Here is a 16,920-nt window from a genome sequence, read left to right on the forward strand (position 1 = left end):
GGCTGCATTTCCCAAACCACCACACCACACCACTGTTCCGTTCGGCCAAGAAAATAATAGTGAATAATGCCTTGGCCCTCTGTACAGAACCCATGCGTGAGACCGCTGGCCCAATGAGCATCCTCTTCAGACATCTTTTGATGAGGCTACATGCCAGGGTGGGGCTGCGAGCCTCTTATGGAGACCCTGGCACCATCAGGAGAAGACAGCTGGCCCTCAGATTTGTTGTGCAGACAGCTCTGCAGCTTTTGGGGGCTTCTAGCATAGGATCGCTAGTTGAGCACCTTCTTCTGGAGGATGCGGTGAGGTGTATGCTTTGTGGGAGAGAGAAGAGAGGACACTAACCCCTGTGGATTCTCAGGTACTTTGATTTACAGTTGTTATCTTACCCAATCCCAAGAGGCAGCAACAGTGCTCTTCAGTCTGAAGGAACTGAGGCTGAGGTCAGTGAAATATTTTTCCTACGATCCCAGAAGTGGAAAGTAAGGCTGGGATTATTTCCGCCTCATCGGGTCAGACTCCAACCCCCCTGCTCTCACCCCGCCTTCCAGCCCCAGAGGAAAGGGGGGAAGGAGAGGAGCGTGGAGGAGAGGGTACTGGTCCTTCCCTCTTTCCAACCGTGCTGCCCTTGGAGTTCTGCCGTCTCCGAAGCACGTGAGCAGCTCCGCTCCTCCAGCTCACAGTGGCCTTGGGAGAGTCCCCTCTGCGCGTGGCAGACACCGTGAGTCTCCATTGAGCTAGAATGGGCTTTCTTACTGGGTATTCAAGGACCATCCCATAAATGTAAGTCAGATAGGGATCTCCAAAGGCAGTAAGAACATAATTGTAAATGATTCTAAGCAGCTTTCCTGTAAGTGGCTTTCAACTAGAGCAGAAAGACGATGAGGCCAGCCAGCACTTTGATTCTGGAGAAGGCCTCACCCCGCAGGTCCTCTGCGAAAGCTGGGCTGCCCCTGTCGGATCGCGTCCAGGAGTCCAGTGTCTACTTCTCTGTGCACCTTTTAGATCCCAGAAACCTCAAAGACGTGGAGCTTTTTCTCAGTGAAACTGGAACACAGAGAAGGACCCTGGTGTGTGTTTGACCCTGAAGGCAAACGCTACCTGGATTTGGGGCGGGGTGACCGCAGGGGGAGGCGGAGGGATGCACGGATCCAGCATCTCCTGAACATGCTCACTTTTAACTTTGCTCCCCACCCCCACCCTCGCCTCCTACTGAAACCTGGAGGCCAAGGGAAACTTGGTGATTTGATAAGGGCCACACCCTTATGGAGTGACCAGACTAGGATTGGAACCTAGGCATTTCCAATTTTAAAATAAATGCCCTTTGCCTTGACTGGGTGGCTTGGTGGGTTGGAGCATCCTCCTATGCACCAAAAGGTTGCAGGTTCGATTCTGGCCAGGGCACACACCAAGGTTGAGGGTTGGATTCCCTATTGGAGCACATTCGGGAGGCACCTGATGATTCTCTCTCTCCCTCCCTCCCTCTCTCTCTAAACTCAATAAACATATCCTCAGGTGAGGATTATTAAAAAAATAAAATAAATGTCCTTTCCGGTGACATTTACCCAACATATCTTGAATGTTAAAATCTAGGAATTAAAGAAAACCACTTTGGTTTTCAGGGTTTAGAATAACAAGCTGTTGTGTCTGAGAAGACAACCTCCAGAGTGCTTTCCCGGAGGCCTTGCTTTCTGCCTGGGACGGCCACGGCCACGGCACGGCCACGGCACGGCCACACCTGACTTCCTGTTTGATTGGCAGCCCTTCTGTTGTCCAGATGGAAACATGTCTTGCCTGTTGTTGCTCTTCAGGTCTCTTGCTCTTCCTTAGCTTATTCCTTTCCGGTATTCAAGCCTGCAAGAAGTCCAGAGAAAAAAGCATTTTCTTCTTTCTTGATCTACTACTTGGAGAGGAACGCTTTTCCATACCAAAGTATGGCTACATTGAGCCCAGTCAGAAAAAGTCTATCTCGTCACCTATTGAATACTTATTTGTTTGTTTGTGTTTTGTTTTTGTTTCTGAATTGTTTGTTCCAAGGGAGCAGTGGAGAGTAATCAGATGGATATACGCCTTGGATGAAAATGATAAGGAGATACATACTGTTTGATTTTTATGTTTGTTTTCTTTTTCTAAGTTGGCATTAGAGACACCAAAACTATATGTAAACAGATGGAAAGGCAGGGATCTATTAGAGGGGTTGCACACAAACAGTTTTAAAAGGCCATGTAAACCCTGGTACAGCATTTGGACTATGATTAATGGTATTGTTTTCTTTTTGAAAAACACTGTTTAACTCTCTTTTCCACTTAATGTCAACTGCTGGGTTGGATTTTTTTGTTCTCTGTTGTTATTTGGAAATGTGTCTAGCTTTGAAATCTTCTCCATAGGGAATTCTGCTATAACTAGAGGGGGAATAAAACAAGACAAAACAAAAAACCATGGGGATTGAGTACTTCTCCTATTTATTATTGAATTGTTATTATTCCCTTTTATTTCCCTAAATGGGCTGAGTACCCATAACTTCTTGAGCATAAGGGGTCATCTGACAAATTGTTGATGCACAGACCAAAAGTGGTTCTACTACCCCCGCCCCATCCCTGTCCTCCAACCCCTCAGTGGAAAGTAACCTCTGCAAAGTGTTTGCTCCTTTAGCATTCAGGAAATTACCATGGATGCTAATTTTCAACAATGTCTATTTCACTTGAGCCTTTTTAGACTGGAGACTAAATTCAGTGATTCTAGATCCAGATATATCTCTTTTTAGGAGTAGTAAAATTCTAAAATGCAGAAAGAAAGTTGTTGTTTCTTCATTTTAATGGGCTTCACAGTCCAGCCAGATGGCATGGCAGTGCCTCCCTGGAAGTACAGACCTGGGGAGAAATTTCTTATAAGAAGTGTATTTTCTTTCAATGTTTTGGAGTGCTGTCTTTTCTGGTATGATTTCGTGAGGGAAATTGTGGATCATATCAAATATAATTCTCCTGATGCCAGTTTCATAAGCAATCATCATTCTAGGTGTATGTCCGATTTCCAGTGTGAGTTCAGGTAGGAATAGAAGACTCTTTTATTTTAGAACCTTTTAACATTCACTTAAAAGGTGCTTAAGCAATTATCAATCATTTACCACCTTATACTGTATTTCAAGAGAGAAACATGGTTTTATTTATGGTTCTATGTTTACCACTGAGTGTCTTACTTTGTGACATTAACTGTGAAATTTACTGAAATACATCACTTGTGTTAGCAAAGGCGTTGTGACTCCCTGTACTCTAGAACATTCCCTTTAAATACAAGGCATACACGGTTTTGAGGTGATCTCTATTATCGACCTAGATAATCGATTGGGTTTCACCTAATAGATTTCTAAATGACTCGTGTACTAAGAGGCTGCCCAGGGCTGAAAGTCCTTCAGGACAAAGAGCTTGTTTCTGATCCATCTTCCAGCTATGAATCCAGTACCGTGCATGATACATAGTAGTTACTCAATAAACACTGGTTGAACTGACTGCAACTGTGTCCTAACCATTCCACTGGGTCACAGAGGCCTTGGAAGGAGTCATGGTTCCCCGTTCGTTCTCCTTCTAGGCTGTGTGTGAGTGTGTGTGTAGGTGGAGGAGGTTTGCAGACATATGTCTAAGTGCTGGCAGTAATCCCCCCACACATCTGAAATGTTCTGTTCATTCCATTTGGGCCACCCTCTGGTTCCATCGACCCCTTTCTTATCCCTGGTTGAGCTTGCCATGTTCTCCTGAACTGAATCTAGACTCGGGATTTAGACTGAGGATCTAAGCTGCCCAGCCACAAGAGAAATGGTTCCCAGGAGACATTTCCTTCAATGAATCCTCCTGCTGGGATACTCTTAGCCGGTCAAGGTTTCCAAACCGCACAGAACAGGAACAGTTTATGGGGAACTTTACTAGACACACCACCAATACAGCCCAAGGTATTAGGTAATGTTGCTGTTGTCGCATTGTGTTTCCATCTTGGACAAGGACATTTGGGTCGGAAACTATTTCCTCTCAGCTCTGGATCATCCATGGTGTGGGCCAGGAAGAGGAGTGAAAAGGGAGGACAAGTCAAGTCCTAGCTAATGTATCACAGGCCATTGTTTACTTTTAAGGCCCTCACTGCTGCGTCTCCATCCCAAGCCTCTTCCGCAATTTCAAAAAGCGCAATGTGACCTGGGCGTATATTCTAGCAAATGCTCACTTGTGGCTTGTTTTCCTAGTGGCAAGTGAAGTCAGGTATGTATGTATGTGTGTGTATATATATATATATATATATATATGACAATAGGCCTTTCTGGTCTCAGCAGTGAGGTCAAGAAAAGCGGGGTTGTAGAAGCCAGAGACTGTGAAAGGCAGTTGGTAACAACTGTTTGCAAAGTGAAGATGAGCTTCAGTGAGTTTGAACATGTGGAAGTCATTATGGGAGAGAGAAAGGCTCACTGGTGTTTTCTTTAACACACACACACGTGCTCATTCCTCGGGCCTTACCTTCAGCATCATTCTTCTGAGGGAAGGTGCTCACACCCTGGGCTGAGTTAGCCACCTCCACCGCTGGTACTGCCCTGTGATAACGTACACGTATGATGTAATGTTGTATTCTATAAAAAGGAGTTTATAAACAAGAAATTGCATATGTCTATGTACTTGTTTATCTATTATTCAGCCTAAGTTAGAAACTTAAAGAAAGCAATCTTTTCTTCTTATTATATGCTTCTCTTAGTATATGTTTAAAATACTAAATGAGAGAATAAATACTGAGGCTAAAGATGGAGAAATAAAAAAGGTGAGGAAGCGAGAGGAAGGGGTCATAGGGAATGTAACAGATGAAGCAGGAGCTCCCAGATTCCTAGAGTCATGGTCTCTCTCTGGGGTTGGGTAGTTTAAGTTTGTGGGGGCAGCTCTGGTATTAGACGTCTTCCTACCTCTCCAAGACGTCTTCCTTCTGGCTCTAGGTAACTTCTGCTTACCTGTTCTGGTCTTGTCCTCCTGATGACCAGCTGGTGACAGAAATTGGTGTTTTGGTTTGTTTTTCATCAGAGATGTGGTACCTTGGATGCTATCAAAAAGACTAATTCTAGAAATAAATTTCTAGATAGAGTAATGAACGTGTATGAGTAAAAATGTCCCAAGAATTAAAAACAATGTTCTCCAGGTTTGGGGTGAAAATGACTAAAATCTCCTGTGGGTGTTTGGCAGGAAGGCCTTCATATCACGTACTGAAATGAGTGAAAGACGTTCAGTAGATTTTTCTTTTGTAAGGTGGAAGCACGCAGCTTTTAATAGGTCACTTTCCCTTCCAGAACCATGACTGTCAGCAAAACTTGTCTAACATTACTTCCATCTGAGACGAGATTTTTTTAAAGTTTGTAAAATCTCAAGGAATAGGAATTACAAATATTTACTGTGTAAAATTACCAAATTATATGAAAGCTGAAGGAACCTAGAATTTTTTTTTTAAAAGGAAGTTAACATGCCCATCCCATTGTCTAGGCAGATTTAGTCTCCAAAATATGCCCAGTGAAAAGCAATTATGTTTCAAATATTGAATTTAGAAGAAAACAGATTTTGACCGTAGAAACACAACGTCAAGGATAGTGTTTGATGAGCCCTAGAAGGTATGCTAACGTAGCTTTAAAAAATTCAGTTTCCCTGTGATGAGTTCCTGTATTGCACACTCTTGGCCATTTAAATCTCAAGGGCCAGGGGGTTTGTGTATATTATTGGTTATAAAGACAGAGCTATCTCAACTTTCCCCTTGGTGAGTGAATTTATAAAGCACCACCTTTATAGACAGTTTGAAGTGCTCCCGAAAAATGTTTTCTATATAGTTAGGACTTTATAAACTGTCAAGTAAGCTTAAAATTAATGTCGGAAAGTTATCGCACTCAGCCTTCCAATCTCCTTTTATTTCTCCCCTATTTTTATATGCAAAGCAAATGGTATTTTCTCATTATTTGTGATAGATTATAAAGTGGATGTATATGTGAAAAGAATAGAGCAAGCATTGAGTTAGCTATAATAATGTTTTCGGCTTTTTCTTGCGTGAATAGCCCCACTGTCGGGGTGCATGCTTGCCCCCCGCCTGCGTGCTAGCCTTTCTTCTTCACTTTGTTATGCAAAGTTTGAAGTCATTATCTTGGATTCAAAATTAAAACTTTAGCACGATGCATTTTTCTCTGGTTAATTAATAGCATCACAGTATATAGCTCCATGATTTTTCTTTTCCCCAGAAAGAACTGTGTGAATCTGAAGGTTATCTGTGTTACATGACAGGTTGTAGGCAGCGGCTAAACTAACATTTAGAAGTTCCGATTCTAGTTCATGTGCTTTAACCACTACATGGCAAGCTTCCATATTGAGTTGATAAAATATTTCCCAGGTCTTCATTGACACTTTCCTTCCTAAGGGAACCCATAGGGGCCCGTGCAAATACCATGTCCATGACATTCAGAGACTTGCTGTCACCATCTCCATGAACACCTAGAACCTGAACACTGAACACCAGTGGACACAGAGTAATTGATGAAATGCTGGGTGATAGACCAACCTGCAATCCCAGTGCCATTAGAGTGAAGACAACTTTCTATTTCAAGTTGTGGGTTGCATACATACAGTATGATGCTTCCAAATGAATACTTGTGTAAGTTCAGGCATTTTATTAATCATCCTACTATCCCTAATGTGCCTCTGTCAAATGATCTTTAAACGGTAAGCACTCTGTCACTGATGATGTGAATGGTTTTATAATGCTATGATGCTAAAGAGGATGCATGAAGAAAGACTAACAACAAAAACCTGTTACTCCCACTGGGCCAAGTGCTACGTATTTAGTCTTGCATGTATTGCACGTGTTCATTGAAATGGCACCTCTCCTGAGCAAGCTCTTTTCCTGCTGTTCATAACCTGAAAGTTAAAACTGGCCTGAAATCAACATGAACAATAAAGAGCATACTGCTACTGGTGAATATGAACCAATCTACACGAGATGATATCAGGCCCAGCCTCCCCACAGCCCTCTGAACGGTGACCTCAGATAAGAACATAGGCCATTGGGTATATGCTTCAAATGCAGTGCATTTCCTGCTGTCGCTAGAAACGGAGACGTGCCCAAGCCCTGACTAAGCTGAAACTGTCCTCTCGGCATTTTTAGGTACAAAGACCATTTGTTCTGTTCATCTCCCTTTTGTGACCAGATGAAGGTCTACCAGCCTTCTCTCCTGAAAACTCTCCGAGCTATGTCTCATGCACTGTCAACCAGATCTTGACCCCTGCTCCAGGCGGCTCAGATAACGTCCGTGACATCGTGTGGTAAACTGAAGTGACATGTAAGGCCGCTCTGTGGAGACGGGTTGTGAGCCTGTTCAATAAAAGAACAGCGGTGTAGGGGGAGAGCATTTTTGGGGAAAAGGTAACTCCTTGGCCGGCAGGAGATTTCTCACTGACTGACCTTAATTAACTCTGATGTCACATGAAAAGGAGCTGTGCATGGGTACAGGTCACGGGGAGGGTAGGCTCCTGAGGGTAGCCTGGTGACAGACCTGATGATAAATGAACGTGCCCTGTTAAACTGTGACCCTCCAACAAGCCAGTGTCAAGTGAAAAGCTCAGAGAAGAGTACTGAAGGCGTGCCCCCTCGAGAACAGTGACAGCAGGAATGGTAAACATCTGCAACCACACAGAATTTCTTCTTTTCAATCACTTTTATCAAGTTTAAGGAACAATGAGTAAGGTCGGTAGCCCACGCCTGGCTGGAATGACTTGGGCCCCCGCTCTGACTGCCGGGGACGCAGCAGCGGCTCGTGGCGGAGAAGCCGTGCGTGGCACAGACCCCAGTTAAACTGTGTGTGCGAACCAGCTTTGAAACAAACCCTGCAGAACTGTTCGAACAGACATAGCAGTAGGGGAATGGCAATGCTAGCTGCGGAAATTAAACATTTAAAATAAGTTTTTCACTTTTTTTAACCCTTGAATTTAAGACATAAATGCTATATAAATGACTACTGTATTTTTTTTATTTATTTTTTCCATTCATCTATTTTTATTCTATTTTTTCCGTCACCATTATCCCCTCTATTCCCTCTTCCAGCTCCCGCACCCCATAATCACCACACTGCTGTCCATGAGTTCTCTCTCTCTCCTCTTTTCTTTTTTGCTTAATCCTCCACCAGCATCCCCAATCTCCCCCCCACATACACACCAGAGATTCCACTTCTGGAATTTATCTGAAGAAACCCAAAACATGAATTCAAAAGAATGCATGCACCCCTAGGTTCATTACAGCATTATTTACAGTAGCCAAGATTTGGAAACAGCCCAAGTGTCCATCAGTAGGTGAATGGATAAAAACGCTGTGGTACATATACACAATGGAATACTACTCTGCCATAAACAGAAAGAACATTTTACCCTTTGAGACAGCATGGGTGGATATGGAGAGCATTATGCTAAGTGAAATTAGCCAGTCAGAGAAAGACAAGTATCATATGATTTCACTCATATAAATGACAACTTTAAATTTTCTGTTAAGACATGGAGACCAGACATTTCATCTTCCAAATTTAATGATTTGGGGATCACTTACAATAGCAAAACCTCTGAAGCAAGAAACCAATGAATTCTCTTTGTGGGCCCGTGTGGTAAAATAGTGAGTTTAACATAATGTAAACATGTCGAGGAAGAATAGAAAATCCCTGAAATTAGCAACTTTCTACAAGTCAAATGTACAGTTGGGGCAAAACAGAGTTTATTCTTGTATTATTATTTATGAATTATTGTATAATTTTCTATACAAACAATTGTAAACCTACTTTTGTCCCACCCTGGGTTGTTGCTGAACAACAGGCACCTAAATATTGGTCCTTGGACGACCCTGAAGGTCAAGGACACAATCACCTTAACCTAAATATCCTATATTTGTTCATCTACAAGTCTTATCCACATAAGCGATTAGTCAGCAGTGAGTCAGAGCTCCGTGCCATTCAACACAAGTTAATTTCTAAGTCCCAGCCGAGAAGCTTTTCCTGTGACTAAAAGAATGAAGAATGTGATTCAGACACATATACCAAAACCTCTTTCAGTTCTATACCCACCTCCCCACCACACCCAGCCTAACGATGTTTTCACGAAAAGCGTGCATACTGGTAGGTGGGTACGGACATGTGCACGTGTCTATGTAAACATTCCTTCATTCCTTTAGGTGCTTCCTTGATTTAAGGCCAGTTGTTTAGGGGGGAAAATAACACCTTTTAAACTGATGTCATGGTCAGTTGTGGCACTCAGGTTGTGATGCTGCCGCGCAGATGCGCATGGTTTCCCATCTTGATTTAGTCTGTTGTAGATGAACAGGAGCCTGGGCTCTTTCTCCATCATCCCAGAAGTGGGAGGAAGTGCACATGCCGAAGGCCCTCTTGCTAATTACTGCATTCAGTTCTAATGTGCACTTCCTGTTAAATGATCAGTACTTCAGGAGAGGTGTGACAGAGAGGTCAAGGTCAAAACCAAGACATAACTTTTTATTAAGTGCTAGAACCTTGCAGGAATTAGCATCTCAAACAAAAGTCTTGGTAGTTTCTGGAAATTTGGTTCCTCTGCAATTGCATTCTTAACCTTTCCTCCCCCTTGTCAGCCACCAAAAAGATTTATGAAATTTAGTCTGAGACTTAAGCTTTTATTTAATAAGCTACATCTTGAAGAAAGAATATGTTTTATTATGAATTATGCTTAATTAACCTCACACAACCTTGGTAGAGGCTCGTGATCTTAAAATCAAATTTTAGAAACGCGATCCTTGGAGCTCTGTGTTTAGATAAAGAGGTCGTTTATCACAGAGGAGTCTGCACCATTAGAAAGATGCGTGTGAGATCAAAGGCAGATGCATCGCATTTGAAACACATCTAATGTACAAAGCTTCATGTTAAAAACAAATAAATTAGAAATCAATAATTTTAATATCAAAGGAAACGCCAGCTGGTTCCCTTTTCAGTGTCTCAGTTTGTTGAAATTCCAATTTAAATAAAAATTTGTTATGTAAAAATTCAGTTAAAATTCAAAATATACAGTGAGAAGTGATTTAAAGTTAAAATTAAACTAGATTCATAAAAAGATTGTGATTTGGGGGAACAGCGAGTTTTTTGCAGTATGTTTGTAAAGTTCCTAATATATAACTAGTGATGTTATTGATCACAAAAGAAAAATTATTTCTCTAAAATCAGCCTTCTAAAGCTTTGAGTCAGAAAAAGAACTAACATAAAATTTGACAGTGATGGGGTCATATGTGGCAACAAAATTCAAAATAGCTCGATATTCTGGGCCTTCCACTTAGCTCTGTGATTACTTTAGTTGAGTTTTTTTGGTTTTGTTTTTAATATTTTTTCTTTATTGATTTTAGAGAGAGAGAAGAGAGAGAGAGAGAGAGAGAGAGAGAAACATCGATGAGAGAGAACATCGATTGGCCACCTCCTGCACGCCCCCACTGGGGATCAGGCCCACAACCTGGGCATGTGCCCTGACCGGGAATCGAACAGCGAGCTCTTAGTGCATAGGTCCATGCTCAACCACTGAGCCACCAGCTGGGCTAGTCAAGTTTTTTTTTTTTTTTTTTGGTACGTGCCCCTAGCCGCTAGGGCCTAGCAGGAACCGAACCCGGGACTCTCTGGGCCGCAGACCTATGCCCCAACTGCTGAGCCAAATCAACCAGGGCCAAGTTTTTTTAATAACAGCTTTACTGAGATAAAATTCACATACCATAACTCACTGTTTTAAATTGTATAATTCAGTAATTTTTAATACATTCACAGACTTATGCAACCTTCACCACTATCAGATTTCGAAATATTTTTCTCACCCCAAAAGGAAACCCCATGCCCACTGTTGGTCACTCTCCATTCCCCTCTTTTCCAAGCACCAGTCTGCTTTCTGGCTGTGAATTTGCCTTTTCAGGACATTTTATACGAAAGGAATCATGTCAAGGAATCATGTAGCCTTTCAGGACTGTGTTCGTCTACTTAGCATAATGTTTTTGTTTTTGTTTTTCAAAAAAAAAGAGAAAGATTTATTTTCTCACGGTTCCAGAAACTGGACATCCAAGATGTCAGGAAGTTTGATTTCTCCTGAGGCCTCTCTCTCCTGCTTGCGGATGGCTACCTTCTCTCAGCATCCTCATGTGGCCTTTCTCTTTGTGCCCTGGAATCATGTCTGCAGGGGTCATCCATGTCGTAGCATGTATCAGTGCTATGTTCCCGTTCACTGCCAAAAAATATTCCACAGTATGGTGATCCTTCATTTTGTTTATCCATTTATCATTGATGGATATTTGGGTCTCTGCTTTTTGGCTATTATGAGTAGTGTTGCTATGGACAAGTTTTTACATGGACATATGTTTTTAGTTCCCTTGGTTAGATACCTAGGAGTGGAGTTCTTGGGTTGTATGTTTGACATTTTGAGGAGCTGCCGTACTGTTTTCCAAAGAGATTTTGTCATTTACAGTCCTACCAGCAATCTATGAGGACTCCAGTTTCTCCACATCCTCACCAACACTTGTTATTGTCTGTCCAGTTTTATTGAAGCCGTCCTAGTGGGTGTGAAGTGGTATCTCACAGTGGTTTTGATTTGCATTTTCCTGATGACTACTGACATCCAGTATCTTTGCATGTGCTTCTTGGCCATTTATATATCTTCATTGGGAAAATACCTATTCAGATCCTTTGACCATTTGAAAGTGGGTTATCTGTCTTTTTATTAGTCATAAGTATCTTTGGAATGCAGTTTCAAATGTGTACATTTGGTGTCAATTACTGTGATTTTAGAATCATCGACTTTTTAGCCTGGAAGGGATTGTAACCATCTAAGTCCAGCCCCCTCTGTTGGCAGATGAATAATGTGACATGTCCATGGTCACAGCAGAGCTAGTCAGCAGCAAAGCTGGGAGAGTTATGACTAAATAACACAGAAACATAGACATTTCATGGTTTGTATTTGAATACGGCCCCTTATATAGCAGAGGGTGGCATCTGGAAGGTACTGGTTTTGAAGTGGCATTCAACTAGTACAGTGTTTTCACCGAGCTCAGTAAAATGGCCTTCTTCCCATATGTTCAGTCAGAGTTTACATATGTGTCTTCTCTCAGCCCCAAGATAATGAGCTGTGTGGTTCCTCGTGACCTACAGTGGGAGTTCGCGCCTCTAGGACCAGCACCGTCGCTTTGAAGAAAGAGCCTCAGTCATTTGGGGCTTTGAAAGTCATACTTCCCTTGGAATTTTACTCGTTCCCACTGAAGTCAAGACAGCACTGCATTTGCTCTCGTGAGATGAAGCGGAGGAGGGATGGAGAGTGAACTTCGGGACAGTCTGGGGGGTTCTCTACCGGATGCTTGGCATGTGGGGAGAGAAGGCCTTTTTGCCAAAGAGTCATAAAGTTCTATTCTCTTTCTCGCCTACCCGATACTACTGAACAGACAGGCAATGAGAGTGATATCCAGACAAGGACAATACAATGTCAGTGTTCACCTTAGTCCAAGGACACACATTGGTTTTAATGTTGTTAGCCCACACTGCTTATAGTGTTTTTCTAATAAAGAAGTATGTGATCGAGCCCACTTCTGTGGTCTGCAGTGAGCTCTTTGTTTTGTTTCAATAATAATTGTCCTGATATAAGGAGACCTTTCTGCCCTTCACGATGGTATTGTAGTTGACTTGGGGGAAAACAATGGCTTGCGGACCACCTAGGTCACCGAGAGGACAGCAGTGTTTTTCAACCAGACTTCTGGGCTATCATGGCAAACTGTTTTGACCCCCTTCGAGCTTCACAATGGGGGTGTCATTGTTCAGCGGTAGCACTCCACCCTGGGAAATGAGCTAGCCCATGTGGGGGCGGTGTGACTTTACGGTCTTACTGAGAAGAGAAATCTGAGCTGCATGTGGTGTGAAAGTGGACACGTATGTGGACATGTACATATTTACATCTTTATGTCTATCACTACTGCGACGGATTACGTATCGGACGTGCAGGAGGTACTCAGAACATGGTGGTTAAATCTTCATTACTCAAGCAGGTGTGTGGACATTGAGCTGTCTCACGAACTGTTTTAAGGCCTAATGTCATTTCAGAACGTTTGAAGAATAAACATGTCACTTTCCTTTTTCCTTATTAGTTTTCCTGTTAAACTACATCTTGGCACCTCCATTAATCTTTACAAGACTCTAGTTTCCTATTAACTGAGGAATGGCGATGTGCTCAGGGTCCGGTTTCTTGGAAATACAACTTCCTTATACTTCTCTTTCCTTTGTTTTTACTCTGCTACTTTTCTCTAGCTTCCTCACTCCAAGTGCAGAGTGAATTGATGTCAGCGGGGATACATGGGAGAGCAAAATATTTTCCCTCGCCTTTCCCCCTACACTTTCCAGTAACCCTGTTTTTGTCTCAGATCCTACTGAACCCCTCAGCTGTCTGCTTGCGGTTGGAGGGTGGAGCCGGCAGGAAGGGAGGAGCTTCAGGTGGTAGATCAGCTCTCTGCTGGCATTTGGGTGGTCCCTTGAGGTCAAAGTTTCTCTGTGATCAGGGGCAGCATTGCTGTGTTCCAGGTTGCTGATAAAGAAAGAGTCATACGATTTGGAAATCAAAGAAGCAGGCATTAGGAAGGACCCATAAGGCGAAAAGGGAGGCCTCCTCCCCGCGCCCCTCCTAGAGGACAAAGCTCCTCAGCTCCCGAGAACCACAGAGCTTACCTGCAAGCAACGCCAGAATTTTCCGCAGGAAGCGGTGCTGGGTCCTTTCCAGGACACAAACAATGGCTCTACCAAGGCCCAGAGCCCCAGCCGTAAAGAAGGGCAGAAATCATTCTGGCCTGGACGTTTCTCAGGGTGGTGTTATCAATTGCTGGCTGTGGCCTTAGGAAACCTGGTGTTCCCAGGAAACCCGTGAGTATGGGTGAAGGACGAAAGCCTTTCCTAGGTGCCTGCATGGTGGACTTGTTCTGTGGGGCCGTGTCATAGACCAACTGTATCCGTATAAATCAGTGATTTTAATTCAAATGAGTTAATATCGAACCATTTTTTTTCCTAGTAGTAGCTTGATACTAGGACCTATTATATATAAAGGTTACTTTAGAAATATTAATTTAGCCCTGGCTAGTTTGGCCCAGCGGTTGGAGCATCAGCCTGTGGACCAGAGAGTCTCAGGTTCGGTTCCCGCTAGGGGCACATACCAAAAAAATAATAATAATTTATATTACTGGCAACACCAGAAAAGCAGAAAATGTTCCTTTAATATCTTTGCAATCACATACCCAGCCAACTGTTCCCCGACAAGTGGAGAGGGGAGCAGATCCTCCTGCTGCCTGTGCCAGTGGGAGTCTGTCCCCTGCCAGGTAGCATGGCCACCACTTAGATCACATAGCACTGAGTCCGCACACACGGCCTGTGAGAGAGATGCTGGCCTCCAGTTTCACACTGGAGGGTACTAAGGAGCAACTAATTAAGTGATGCCCAAAGCCATGTGGTGCGTGAACAGAGCAATGAAGCTTCAAATGCAGATCTGCAGATCTTTAACTGAGTCAAATTTGGGGGGTTTTTGAGGTTGTTTTGAGATATTAGGACCCAAGAGAAACACTACAGCTCTGCTAGACTGAACTGTGGAATCAGACACGTGGATCTCATCTCTCAGACCTGAGATCGAACGTTAAAACCCAGAGGACCATGCCCGGCCGGTGTGCCTCAGTGGTTGAGCATCGGCCTGGTTCGATTCCCGGTCAGGGCACATGCCCAGGTTGTGGGCCCGATCCCCAGTGGGGGGCCTGCAGGAGGCGGCCAATCGAGGTTCTCGCTCATCGATGTTTGTATCTCTTTCCCTCTCCTTTCCTCTCTCTCTAAAATAAATAAAGAAAAATAAATTTTAAAACCCAGAGGACCGTCCAGCTCAATCTTCTACCTTGAAATTCATTTCATAAACCTATTTTTTAAGTAAAAAGATTTCCTAAGATTGACTCTACTTAACTTTCTTCCCTCCCAGAATCTTTCCTCCCTCCCCATCCCTGATCCCTGCTGATCCCGGGCCTGTAGCAGGCCTTGCGGAGCAGAGCTCTGCACGGAGGTCCATCCTGACTCGTCAGCGGGAGCCTCAGGAAGTCAGCCTCCATAGCGGCGGTGGTTCACTGGCCGTGAAACCAGTTGGTAACGGGAAGTCGGCGCCCAGGTCACCCGGCCCAGGCTCGTTTTGTAGCTAAGAGAACTGAGTTGCGGGACGAGGGCTTGTCCAGCTCGCACGGTCAGTAGGATGGATGTTGTCCCTGTGTGGTGTAGAGATGTATAGACTGTAAAGCGCTTCTGCAGAGTTTATTTTATTGCCTTACAACAGTCCTCATGAAACACGCTTTGGCAAGTGTCACGTAGGAGCGGGCCGTTCGCGTTCACTGTTCCACGACAGAGGGCACTTGGAGATGATGTAAGACAAGCCAATGGCTTCCAAATCGGACTGGCTCTAGAATTCGTTTTCCAAATGAGGGAACGCGTTCCCAAAGGAAAGGACCCGCCCAGAGTAGCGTGGCCTAACTAATGACTGAGCTATGTCTAGAACCCAGAAAATGTGTGTGCTTGGTACTCAGAAAAAAGGCAGGCCTCGTATCCCGCCGGCGCGCACTGGTATTAGAACTATATTTGGATGCCTGACGTTTTATCCTGAGTTTTTAGTAAGTTCTTACTGTCAACGTTAGAAACATCCAAGCCTCCAGAGAATTTTTGTGAGTTTGTTTGAGCCAGACTGACAGCTGCCGGGAAGCAAAACCGCCACGGATTGAGGAAGTGCTCCAGAGAAGGGCAGCTTTGCAGCTAGTTTCATACATTAGAGTCAAAGGAGGAGACATCAGGGGTTACATGCAATCCACGGGTGGTAGATTCAGGGGTGGGAGAAAGCAAAGCAGGGAAATCTCTGGGGTGGAATAAAAAGTAAAACGAAGAGACACACACCTCCTATTACATCAGTGGGTACAGGATAGTTAATAATTAACATTAACAGCACATAGAGATGGTATTCGGGGAACAAGATGGCAATGAGGGGCTCTGTGGTCCCCTGTTCTGGTGCCAGGGGACGTTCCTTGAGGGGTCTGGAAAAGGAGGTTACTCTGACCTTTCAAAGGTATGCTGTCATAGATGCGAAAAACAATAGACAGACTCTGTTAGGGGCAGACTGAACTTTGTCAAGGAAGCTACAGGCCTAGGACGTGACCTACCATGACCCACTTGTAGTTCGGGATTTTGATGTTCAGACCATCCTGTGTGGTTACTTTGGTCTCTGAGTTTGTAAGGCCACCGTGTAGGCCCTGATCTGGTCAGGCTTAGCTGGTGGCCCCTTGCTGTCCACACTATGCAGTAGTAATGCAGTTACATTTTGAACCTCATATAAATCTATTAATATTCTAAATTAGTGGACTTTTGGATATTATTTAGATTATTTTGTATAATGAGATATATAATGGAATATATAATGGGATATATAATATTCATGAGTCTGACTTAGACTAGAAAAAATTAGCGAATTAAGAGGAATTTGTATGCAACATACCTTTCTGCAGATGAAAGTAAGTTAAAGATGAAAAGTGACCTTTATGGAAAGATATAACTTAAAAAAAAAACACAACAACTATGAGATGGCAATTTACAAATAATACATTTCAAAAATTTATTTTCCAGGATCTAGTTCAGGTTCAAAATTAAAAGTTCCTGAACTGAGTTTAAAAGGCACCCAGTACGTCATGCAAGCAGGCGACTCGCTGTGTATCAAATGCAGGTAAGTGGCTCGGCTGGGGGACACCCTGGCTGCCCTTCCTAAGGTGAAGCAGAAAGGTCACCGCCCAGAGTGGACAGGTGGACACTTCAGTGGTCTCTTGCGACTAGCAAAGTGCAAACCACATGTGTCCTGCCTC

At 43.5% G+C, this 16,920-nt stretch overlaps 1 protein-coding gene across 1 annotated transcript in view; it reads left to right on the top strand.

The window, feature by feature from the left end:
• The window catches only part of FLT1 (fms related receptor tyrosine kinase 1), a 176,573-nt gene that overhangs the window by 9,123 nt on the left and 150,530 nt on the right, over window positions 1-16,920 (top strand). The window contains exon 2 of the mRNA XM_036251787.1: window positions 16,688-16,784. Coding sequence (XP_036107680.1) covers window positions 16,688-16,784 — 97 coding nt within the window. The remainder of the gene's footprint in view (window positions 1-16,687; window positions 16,785-16,920) is intronic.

This window comes from Molossus molossus, unplaced genomic scaffold (assembly GCF_014108415.1).
Source record: "Molossus molossus isolate mMolMol1 unplaced genomic scaffold, mMolMol1.p scaffold_m16_p_10, whole genome shotgun sequence".
Classification (NCBI taxonomy): domain Eukaryota; kingdom Metazoa; phylum Chordata; class Mammalia; order Chiroptera; family Molossidae; genus Molossus; species Molossus molossus.